The 12,301-nt window shown below is 42.2% G+C and overlaps 2 protein-coding genes across 2 annotated transcripts; one reads left to right on the top strand and one right to left on the bottom strand.

The window, feature by feature from the left end:
- Nucleotides 1–2,952: 2,952 nt before the first annotated feature.
- Nucleotides 2,953–5,057, top strand: LOC104455826 (exocyst complex component EXO70H1). Its single transcript, XM_010070551.3, has one exon. It carries the CDS (start codon nucleotides 2,983–2,985, stop codon nucleotides 4,894–4,896), a length of 1,914 nt encoding a protein of 637 aa, XP_010068853.3. The 5' UTR covers nucleotides 2,953–2,982; the 3' UTR covers nucleotides 4,897–5,057.
- A 5,039-nt stretch (nucleotides 5,058–10,096) lies between these two features.
- Nucleotides 10,097–11,074, bottom strand: LOC104454155 (probable membrane-associated kinase regulator 4). Its single transcript, XM_010068919.3, has one exon. The coding sequence runs from the start codon at nucleotides 11,072–11,074 to the stop codon at nucleotides 10,097–10,099; it is 978 nt and encodes a 325-aa protein (XP_010067221.2).
- Between the last annotated feature and the right edge of the window lie 1,227 nt (nucleotides 11,075–12,301).

Here is a 12,301-nt window from a genome sequence, read left to right as displayed (position 1 = left end):
CACATTCTTGTCTTTCTTCCACATATCAAATTATATTCTATTCATTATAAAAGCGCTTATATGGGTCGATGCCGTCATTATGTGCCCTCGAATTCAACGAGAGAATCACTATTATCATATGAAATCCATCAGTAGATGTCATCGTTTGAAAATCCATGGTCTATGGTCTACTTTAAGAGGCATTTTTATGAGAATCGCGCGCCCATGATGACATGTTCGGCTATCAATAACATCTTCTGAAACTCATGGAATCTAGTCATTAGCCTACGTGTTTCATTTCAGGAGCACTTTGAAATTAGTAAAGAGCGTAAAACGTGAAGATAAGTCATCAAATCTAGTCGATTATCTGTTGCGAACGATGGTTATTTGAGAGAAAAATCAACTTGCCTTGGAAAAAAAAAACAAGGAAAAAGCCTGTAATTCCTAAAAATGGCAAATGAGGAGCTGTTTCGTTAAACTTATTTGATTAACTAATGAGTAAAATCCACATGCCTAAAGAAAGGAAATGCCGTACTTTTTTGGTTAACGTAATTGACCCATTAAACCTCACTCTTTGAAACTTTAATTAGCTTGGGGGTTTGACTAAACGAAAACGACACGTCGTCCAAACCTTTTGTTATCGTCATATTTCACCAGCAACATCGTTAATTATAAAATTCTTCATGTCATCATTTGATAATGTCAACGTTAGCATTAGTCTTATAAAAGAGAGTATTATATAAACGGATTAATACCCACGTTGTCCTTATTTTATGGGTTAGATGACTAAATTAAATAAACAAATAATCACAATAATTATCATTGAATGCAAACTATGGAGGTAATGACCGGTTCATATCAATCTTTTAATTAGCATTTTTTTTTTGTCAGTTTCTAATCTAAATTTTATTTTTAAACATTTGTCTTATCTCATTATAAAGTATAAGAGTCGAAATCAATACTTGAAACTAAATTTTTCCACCCAATCCCCTAAAAATATGGGAATTCGAACTTCCTACCTTAATTAGTGTTTCAATTGGTTGGGAATGATCCTTACAATTTCCTCATAAAGACAGCGGCACAATGCCAGCATCAATCGAGATTTACTCAGATTTACTAGCCGAGGTTTCTCATCATAAAAGAAAATTAAGCAAAAAAAAACGAGGAAAATAAGTTCGTCTCGTCGTGATCTCATGTAATTAGAGCGTGGTTAAACAACTGTTTTGTGCCGGAAACTCTCGGTTTGTGTCATGTGACGTATTCAACGGCAAGATTACGTGCAGTCCGTGTACGCTGTCGGACGAGATCGACCGTATGGTGATGGGATGTTTGACCGACGGGTATTTTTCTAATGCCGGGGGCGAGCTTTCAATGTCCCTAGTATGTTGACCCGCCCGCCATTTATGAAGGGAAGACGGTTTGGCGAAGGCATGAACGATGATAAGGATATTCGTCGATTAAGCACAATACACAGATTGATTAGGCTATGGCATGGAAACTTGTCATCTGTCTATAACAGGCCTCTCTCTCTCTCTCTCTCTTTCTCTCTCTCTCTAGGAGATATCCAGAGTTCTTGTCGCTTCAGGTGGGCTCGACTTTGCCAATACGATTTCTGTAGCCACCTCCCACAATACATTCCACACGCATATACGGCTGCAATTGAATTTGAGCACACGTTGCCTAATGGAAGACCAGGGGCACCAAAAAGGACCAGAGCCGTAGAAGTAGTCGTTACAAGGAAACCAAGTCTGTTCTATACCAGATAGAATGCTATAAGATCAACCATTGCTGCTGGAACGCGCCCTTAGTATGCAAAACGCCTCAGGCAACGGAAAAAAAAAGCATCTAGAAGCCCTCATTCATGACTTTAGAACGAGTGCACATTCACGCCGGTGCTGGTGGTTTCAAACAAGTTAAATGATCTTAATGCATGCGATCTAAAAAGGGAAAATGAATCAAATAGTCTTTGAACTTTGTTTCAATGTGTAATATGATCTCATAACTTTCAATTTGTTCAATGTGATCCATAAGCTTTTGATATCTATTCAAACTAGTCCGTGGATTACATGAAAATGTTCAATATTATCCCGTGATTAGTTTGAATATGTATCAAAAGTTTATGGACTATATTGAACAAATTAAAAGTTCATGGCCCACATTGTACATTTAGTTAAAAGTTCATGGATCATACTACATATTGAATTAGAGTTTATAGATCATTTGTATTATTGTCCTACATAAGAACTTCAAGATAAGTACACTAGAAGTGCCAAAAGTTGTATACGACGCTCATTTTAGTGCCATTTTTTTTTTCGAATCACTTAAGTATTATTATTTTTTTTTTTAAAAAATAGATCATTTAAGTACTAACTTCGATTTGGATTGCCAAAAATCTGAAGTGGTTATATTTTATTAATTTCTTAATCTTATGTGATTCACCAACGTGTCTAATCGACATATAATCCCACAACGACATCATCCAAAAGTTGTAAATAATAATCATTTAAATGCTAAATTTTATTTAAAGTGATTACTTCAATACCAGTTGTTATTAAAAAATGATCACTTCAATACCAAACATATCACGTGAAAATACCATATCATATTATAGATAACACGTAATCAATTTGACCATAATTTATCATCATTGGAATTAAAGTGATCGTTTTTTGTTCGATTTAGCACTTAAGCGAGCCGAACCGAAAACTTTTAACATTAAAGTGAGCGCTGTATATAACTTTTGATACTTCCTATTTATCCCAAAAACTTTGCCTTCTCGTGCTGAATGTTGAAGCAAAGCGAAGGAAATACTCGGTTTCTTCCCATTTAACTGGGGGGGCCCTTCGAACTCGGTCAGTCAATGCTTCTCGTTCTTGAAATGACAGACGACCCGATCCACGGCTTTCTTCCTCTCTATATTATCCCCCCGCGAAGCAGGTGCCATCAACCCAACCCTTCTCTCTCTCTCTCTCTGAGAAATATTCAACATAGACAGAACCAGAAATGGGGTTGATCAGAACGCCGGAGATTTCAGAAGAAAATGCCTCCATGTCGAGAAAAGCCATGTCCACCTCCCTCTCATCTTCCAAAACGCTCCCGTCGCCCTCCTTTTCGTCCCGAGCTTCTCGCAACGGGAAGGTCGCGCCCTTCTCCAACCTCTCCGTTTCGGCAGTGGAGGAGACCTTGCGAAATGCCGAATCCGTGATCAGGAAATGGGACCTGAACGCGAAAACCTCGTACACCCGGGTCACCTCCCTCTTCCTCCACGACAGGGAAGAAGCCAAGAGCTTCCTCCAATCCGCCAAAGACCTGCGCGAGGCCATGCATTTCCTCGTCGCCAGCCATTCGGGCTCCGATAAGCTAGTTCTCGCTCAGAGCCTCACGCAGATCGCCATGAAAAGGCTCGAGAAGGAGCTCTACCACATCCTCTCCACGAACAGAGAACACCTCGATCCCGAGTCCGTCTCCCGGAAATCTTCCCGCCGTTCCGACGGTTCCGGAAACGGAAACGGGACTGCTTCCGATGACGAGCCGGAGGACAACGTCTCCGAATCCACCATGGAGGACGTAAAATCCGTCGTCGATTGCATGATCAGCGCGGGGTATGGCACGGAGTGCATAAAGATCTACAAGCTCATGAGGAAGTCCACCGTCGACGAAGGCATATATCGGCTCGGGATCGAACGGCTCAAGTCTTCTCAAATTCAGAAGTTGACCTGGAACTCGCGCGAGCTTCTGATCAAGAACTGGCTGAACGCAGTGAAGGTCGCAGTGCAGACGGTCTTCAAGGGAGAGAGAATCCTCTGCGACTACGTGTTCTCTGCGTCCGGCAAAATCGGGGAATCCTGCTTTGCCGAGATCACCAAAGAGGCGGCGATAAACCTGTTCCGGATCCCGGAAATCATCGCGAGAATCAAAGGATCGCCGGAGAGAATTTTCAAATTGATCGAGCTCTATGAAGCGACCTACGAGCTTTGGCCCGATATCGAGTCCATATTTAAGTTCGATTCGACATTGGATGTCAAATTACAAGCCCTCTCTGCACTGGTAAAGCTCGGAAACATGGTCCAAGTGATCCTGTCGAACTATGAAGCCACAATTCAGAAGGACTCTTCGAAAATTCTCCCGGAAGGCGGCGGAATCCACTCGCTGACTCGATCAGTGATGGAATTCGCGACTTCCCTCACAAAATGCAGCTCGACTCTCTCCGACATCTTGATGGACCATCCACCACCGGGAAATTTGAATCTGCCGGAGTCCTACTTCAATGGTCTTAGCGCAGGCGATATCCCGATGTCGCCGGTCTCAGTCCGACTAGCATGGCTAATCCTCGGGCTGTTGTGCAAGCTTGACGCCAAGGCCGAGCTCTACAAGGACGTCTCGCTCTCCTACCTATTCCTCGCGAATAATCTGAACTTTATAGTGGAAGAGGCGAGATCGACGAACCTCAAGTACCTGCTCGGGGACGAGTGGGTCGCGACACACGCAGAGAAGGTAAGGCAGTATGCTGCGAGCTACGAGGCGGCAGCCTGGAGCAAGGTCCTCTCATTGCTGCCAGAGGTGGCGGCCGACGGAGGATCGCCAGTAATGTCGCCGAAGGCGGCGGGGGCGTGTCTCCAGAGGTTCGGCGCGGCGTTCGAGGAGGAGTACCGGAAGCAGATGTCGTGGACAGTGCCGGATGGGAAGCTGAGGGACGAGATCAAGGTGTCCATAGAGAGGAAGCTCGTGCCGGCGTACAGGCAGTTCTGCGAGACGTGCTTAGGGATCGCAAGAGGTGATGCAGAGGTGGAAAGGAAACTCGTGAGGTTCGGGGCGGATGATCTGGGGAACTACTTGCCGGACTTGTTCCACGGGACGGCGGTTTCAGGGGGTTCGCAGTCGCCGTCATCTCGGCCTCGAGGGTGTTTGCTTCGGTGATTTGAATTGGATCGACTTGTTTCGTTCTTTCGTACGACGGTGGAGGATGTGAATAGAATAAACTTCTCGACGATGAGTCGTCGTCGTCGGCTGCTTCTTTCCGATTCCGTTAACCCTGAAAATTGTCCTGGGAAAATAAGTATCTGTTTCAAATGGACAATGAATTTCTTTTACGACATTTTAACAAAAATTAGATCATTAATGACATCGAAAATTGTCACGGTGAGGGTCCTAAAATCGCCATTAACTTCATTTGACATGCTTTGAAAATGTTTAGAGAGGACTGCATAATTCAAGAGTTTTGTAACGAGTGAAATTGCAGTTGGCCAAGGAAGAAACTCTTATGTTTAATAGTGTTACAGCGGGAAGTGAGGAACGTATCTCCCGTATGGAAGAGCTACAACCCTAACCCCATGGCGGTAGCTATGTCCCGTAAACCCTAATGCCCCTTACATTACAGATTTCAATGGAGAAAATGTTTACAATCCAGGATCACGTCAACGCTTTTCCATTACTGTTTTAACCCGTCAAAACGGAAACTGCAAATCCTATTAGCCTTTAGTCCCATTCACAAGCCCTGCACAAAGACCCTTAACCCACATCGAGACATTGGGCTTCTATCGAAGAGACGCTAACAGATGAAACTCATCGAGACATTGGGCTTCTCTGGAAGAGATGCTAACAGATGAACCATTGTGAGTTTTGAGTCCAAGTGCTTGCCAGAGGAAAGCATCAGAAGTGTTGGGATGAACCCTTGCGAGTTTTGAGTCCAAGTGCTTGTCAGTGGAAAGCATTAGAAGTGTTAGGAGCGCACAATAGAAGTCCAATACCTTCACCTACGAAGATCACTAAAAGGGAGTCCATGTCCGAGCCCATCTACATATCCAATTGGACCCACCTTCTTTTAAAATCTTAAATCAATGAGTTATGAGTTAACTATGATATATTAACTGCTCTATACCATATCAATTCTCCAATGTAAGATTTCTCCAACACAATTCACTTACACGTGCATCCTAACAAAAATATTAGTAGGAGCTGCGAGGATGGTAACTAAAGTGGTTTTCACCACCTATGCTAATGGAAAGCTCATGGTAACAAATGATTTGTCATCGCTCTTGAAACCTAATACGTTTGCAAGGTAAGGAGGAAGGAAATTATGGGTTGATTTTCGATATGAGAGGTTACCACACTTTTGCTATGCGTGTGGTAGAATTGGGCACTATGCCAAGTTTTGTGAAGAGGAACAATACGATGAGAAGAGGCTGGAAACAGATGATCCAGGCACTTCTGGACATAAGATACGAACTGAAGCGAGTGAATGCAATCCCCTCTGGAAGGTATTTTACGCCAAATCCGGAAAGCATTTATGAGTGATGAGATAATCCCGGAGACTCCAACCTTTACTCTACGAATAGTGAGTTATGAGCCTAGGGGAAAGAGCCAAACACTTCCAAATTGCAAGGAGAAGCTGAAAAAGCCAGGACAATCCTATTCTCAAGCAACGAACTTCAGGCAATGCATCGGAACAACAACTAGCGCTGTTAGCAGCAGCCCAATCCTACTCCCCGCTGATTGAAGAGAGCTTAAAAGGTCCCCAGAAGAAAATCAGTCAGGAAAGAAAACAACGAACGATAAAATCCAGAGAAGGTAGTCCTTACTCTCCTTAGAAATGGAACTCAAACACCTTGGATGAGACCCAACTCTTGGACCCAGAACCAAGTTTTGAATGATTCACAGATAGGGCTATGGTTGCTATAATAAGCCACGATTTCCAATGAAAATCTTAAGTTGGAATTGCCAAATATTTGGTACATCTTTGACAATCCATGCATTGAGGGCCCTAGTGGCTCAGGGAAGGTTCTAACATCATCTTTTTGACAGAAACAAAAAACCAAGAAGCAATGGTCCAGTGATTGAAAAGAAAACCGAGTTTTCAGAATTCGGGAGTAGTGAATCCAAGAGGAATTGGAGGAGGGTTAGGAGCTCTATGGACATACACGGTATCTGTGAGTGTGGAATGGACCTCACATAAGGTTCTATATCTAATTTGCACTGAAAATAAAAGCCAGATTACAATAACATTTGTCCATGCGACAACAATATAACAGGAAAGGCTCCAACTTTGGGGGATTTGAAGAGAGTCAGTATAACCGGCTCCCTTGGGTTTGCTAGGAGATTTTAATGAGATTTGTACCCTAGGAAAAGGTAGTAAGACACATGACTGAATACTAAATGTTAGTAGCTTTTCGTGTCTCTAAATGACTGTTCTCTCTAGAAAGTAAGAGATGTGCATATAGGTGGGCTACTAATAGCAATGGAGATGCTCATGTGTTCCCTAATGTCGAAGCTCATGCAGTACCTAGGATTGGCACTATCAACAGAATGAGCAGAAAGAGAAAAAGGATTTCAGATTTGAGGCACACTGCTCGAAAGATGAAGAATGCGGAAAAATTGTGCACACTCTCTGTGGAAGACCCCAGGAATGAAAAATGCACATATGCCGAGGAAACTCCATAGAGCATCAGAGGCCTTAATGAAATAGAGCAGGGATAAATACTCCAATGCTCAACGCCAAATCAACTCCCTAAAAAGGGAGCTTCGGGAGATCACAAATGCTCCAACATTGTATCATAATAGGAAGAAAGTACAGCAACCGAATTTGCCGATTGAAGATCTTTGGAAACATGAAGAAATGTGTTAAGATATGCGTTTAAGAATTGATCTGCTCAAATGAGGAGACAAAAAATTGGTTTTTTCATGCAACCGCAATTCAGAAAGGTGTTGAAACAAGATCTCTATACTAAAAATAAGATATGAAGAACGGAGTTAGAACTCGGGAAAACTAAAGCAAACAATCCTGAATTTCTTTCAATCATTATATAGCACAATGGGCTCACGGAACTTTCAGCCAGCACTGAACCAATGTCTGCTAAGACATGTGACAATACAAGAAGTAAAGGATAAAACTTTTCAAATGGGAGCCTTGAAAGCACCAAGTTTATATGGTCTAAATGGCCAATTATACCAGTATTATTGGGAATTTATTCAACATGATGTGTTCAATATTGCCAAGCCTTTATTTTCACATTGGAGTTCTTGATCCGAATCTGAATAAAACTCATATTGTTTTAGTTTCCAAAAATCTCAATTCAAAGATAATAGACCAGTTCAGACCCATTAGCTTGTGCAACTATGGCTATAAAATTATGTGTAAGGTAATGGAAAATCACCTAAAACCTTGACTTCCTAATTTAAATGCAATAGAGTGGAGCCCCTTTGTGAGTGACGCAATGATTCAAGATAATATCTTAGTGGTTTGAGAAGTACTACACTAACTCCGAGTAAGGAAGAGGAAGGGAAATTTAAGGCTATTATGAAGTTAGACATGAACACAGCATACGACAAAAAGGAACTTAAAAAGGCCAATCCTAAATATGAAAAATACTTGCACGGAGGGGCTCCACTTTCCCGGTGAAAAAGCCAGTTTCCAGCAGCTGAGGCTCCTGGCAGGTGAACTTTGGCAGCCCTGAGAGTCCTCTTCTTGTCGCGCCCTCTCGAATACCGTGGGAAAATCTGTGACAAGGATGAAACTGGGGCGTACAAATGTACAGCATCTTTCGCAGTCCGTACAGAGTACAAGAGGCCTCTCTCTCTCTCTCTCTCTCCGTGAAACCTGCTTTCCAGGATGCTTTTGGGGCTCAAACATAATCATACATCTGGCTGACATGTTGGCTTAATTTATGATTCTCGTACACCCACTCGGAAAACAAGCAAACTAAAGACGAAAACGACGCCTACCCAAATCATTCATCGTCTTTTCGTTCGCTCCTATTGTTCCAGACTGACCCTTTTACCTAACGTAAAATCTCACACTATCGGCCCTCTCGAAGCCCTCGACTCGTCTTCAACTCCAACTATGCATGCTCCCTCTCGTCTGACCTAAGTTTCATCGCTCTTGATCATCGAGGACCGTCTTTCTACCAGGAAAATGTCGACTCGACTCGGCTTGAGCTATATGGAGAACGCGGAATCCATGTGCCCCACGTAATGTAGCAGCGGATGAGGTGAATTTGCATGAACTAATGGCTGAGTCTCCAAGTGATGTAGTGGCAAAAAGCCAATGTAACTAGGCCGGGTTTAATAGAGAATCTCTCCTTCTATGGATTGCTAACTCAAGGCCTCCACTCGGTAATATTAGAGGGCATCTCAGTTCAAATGACACCGTTTATTTCAAAGGCCTATATTTATTGTTCATAAAGGAACCATTTCACATACCTGGAAGGCGAGTGTCTAACCTATATTTCCATAACCATGTAGGATTTGCCAAGATTCTACAATTAATCATGTGAGAAAATATAGGTCTTTGACATGATTGTGCTCTCTCTATCTCTCTCTCTCTCTCTCTCTCTCTGCACAATTTGTTAGTTTGAACTGCTATGTTAACCTACCGACCAAAAAAAAAAAAAAAACTGCTATGTTACGCAACCCAAAATGATAGTAGTTCACAGTTCGAGTAGCTAGCGGCAAGAAAAGTCACGCACAGTTTACAGCAACCATTACATTGCCTTGACATATATTACTTAGGATGATAGTAATGCAGATTCTTTATGCCACTTCAGAACTTTTCTACGACTTTAACTTTGCCCAAGATTTCAGCGGCAAAGATTGATGTCTATCTGATAGGACTTTCATTGACAGAAAATCCATCTGACCCAGGGAAAGGCTGCTTTCGACGGCACCATTCATTTGGAACTCTTTACAGTAAAACCAGAAAAAGAAGATGCTCAGGAGCAGGGATCAATTAGCTACTTTTATAATCAGTCTATAAATGAGGACAACGCTGTCAAATGCGCATTCGTCTTATACTACACCATTTCGACTTGAACTTGATCTGAAACGCAAACGCACTTCGGGAATTTGTATCTCTCTCCTTATTTGAAGAACAGAAAAGAAGATTTGAGAAACTTTGGTGGGTGTTTCTCAAAAACTGAGGATCCATTGCATGCTGACTTGCACTTTTATTGACTTTGAGGAAGTACAGTCTGAAACTTTCGAAAGTCTCTGATCTAATCTAAATGGGACAGGAACATTAAACCAACCCATTGAAATTTGCTTCCTAGTCACTTTCAAAACTGTTATTAATGGATGGAAGAGAAGTACAAGAAGTAGTTGCACTGACGGTCCTTTTTTGGCCCCTTTAACTTACTCCTCCTAAATTAGAACATGTTTGAGACTGCTTGCAATAAGCAATTGCTCCCTGAATTGGTGACTCTACTTCCATATACCCTTTGCTGCTTCTGGTCGGAAGCTGAAATTCACCGAACCTGTTGGAGTCGTTCGAGCACAAAGACAAGGAAGAGTTGGAAGATGACGATGACGAGGAGGACATTGAGATCTCAAGCTGCTTCCTCGATATGGTAAACGTCCTCCTGCGCCAAGATCCACCACCATTCGCAAAGGCCTTCTCTTCATTGAATCTTCCAACCATGCCAAAAACTCGGCCGAACTTGTTTTTCTTCACCGAATTGTCACTCTGGTCACGAGACTCCCTTAACTTCAAAGCATGGTTTCGAGCCGTTTCCGTGCAGGACTCGTCTGAGCAGCTGGATTTGCCAAACAAGGCATGGACGTAGGCTGGAGAAGCCTTGAGCTTGGACAAAGACTGCTTGATTGTCTTAATTCTTCTTGTCCATGACTTGGTCTTCGCGCTTTGCTTCACAAAATCGCTTGTTCCGACCGCCGATAAGTCGCCGAGATACCCATCCAAGTTGAGCTCTCCGCTGATCCTGAAAGACTCGGAGGGCGACACGTTGCATGAGTCAAATGGAGTGCTCATTGCCGTTGGCGTCGGGGCAGTTGTCATTAGAGGAGTGCTGTAGAATTCTTCGTAGTATTTGTCATTGTGGTCGACGTCAAGGAGCTCCGCGACCATCTCTAGGCGTGGAGGAAGGTGGAGAGGAAGGAGTTTGCCTTTGTAGAACAGCTCATCAGCTGGTGAGGTAGAGGCTTCTTTGTGATCTAATGAGGTTGAAGACATTTGGAACTCAAATTCTCTGGGGGTTTGAGGAGGATTAGTAATGGTGGAGTGGCCATGAAAGATGGAATATGAACTCACTTCCATGTCTATGTACTCTTCCTCTAAATGGCCATCATGTAGCGGAAGACTTCTGGCCATCGTATGTGGAGATTCTCTCTCTCTCTCTGTCTCTCTCTCTCTCTCTCTCTAGGATGGATGGCTACTGAGGTTGTTCAAGTGGAGAATTTGCGTATAGGCATCCTTTTATAGATGTGCTTGATGAGACACGAGGCCAATATGAGAAACTAAATCGGAAATCCCTGTTTTGAATGCGTCCAATCATAAAAGTCCGAAAATCTATAGGGAGATTTCTTTCTTATTTTCCTTTCTTTCACCTCAACAGCATCTCTTTAGGTCAATTATCTGCTTCTTCTTTTTGGCCCTTTTAGTTTTTAAATATCTTGGCTCAAACAGTGGGAGCAGTCCTGCCTCTAACTTTAATTACCTTTACAAAAGCAAGAAAGAAAAACAAGAATCAAACTACGGAAGACTATGGAGAGAAGGTAATTAATATGTTATGCAAAAATTGTTAGGATTAGGCACGCAAACACAATGAAACAAAGAGTAAAGGCAAGAGAGAGAAATCAATACACAAAATTTATCCTGATTCATCCTTAAATTAGGGTTACATCCAACAAATGATTGCACTATAATTAGTATATCTTACCTCATTGTTACAATTCTCAATTACAAGAGAAAAAGATTATATATAAGCAACGCAACAAAACTCTGGGGGCCAAGAAAGTCTAGGCCACTCAATAGTTATTCATGGACCAAAACCCAAACTACTAATAAAATATAGGTCCAAACTATAAAAATCTTTTGATGGCCTAGGGGTGCTACACCGTGGAGCGGGACCTCCGTGCCTTTTTGTTGACACCCCAACAAAAATAGTACCATAAATTCATAAGACACTTCTATGGTATTCCAAATTACCGTATCATAACATTTTGCCATAACTAAATACAAAAGAAGTCGTAACATGTCACAAAATTGTTTCACAATCTTAAGTAATTACATTGTCAAAAAAGAAAAAGAAGTTGAGACTATCTTCAAATTTCCCTAAATTCATGGTAGCTAGAGCAAAGCAGTCTTAGGTGACATCATCAAGAGCATATTTGTCGTTGGGACCACAAAACCTATGAAGTGATTATGAAGTAATGTAATCACTGGTCACAAAAGATAAGGGGAAATGAAAAAGGGAGCACTTCTCATAATCAGCATTGCTTGATTTAACTAAGTGAGTAGCTGGGAACAAGAAGTGGTTTTTGTATTAGGGCACGATATTGGAGGGACCCCCTTTGCTTCCCACACATGCTTGATTAA

The sequence above is a fragment of the Eucalyptus grandis genome, chromosome 7 (assembly GCF_016545825.1).
Source record: "Eucalyptus grandis isolate ANBG69807.140 chromosome 7, ASM1654582v1, whole genome shotgun sequence".
Classification (NCBI taxonomy): Eukaryota; Viridiplantae; Streptophyta; class Magnoliopsida; order Myrtales; family Myrtaceae; genus Eucalyptus; species Eucalyptus grandis.
Note: the sequence above shows the minus strand (reverse complement) of the source record. Positions and strands in the feature narration are given on the sequence as shown.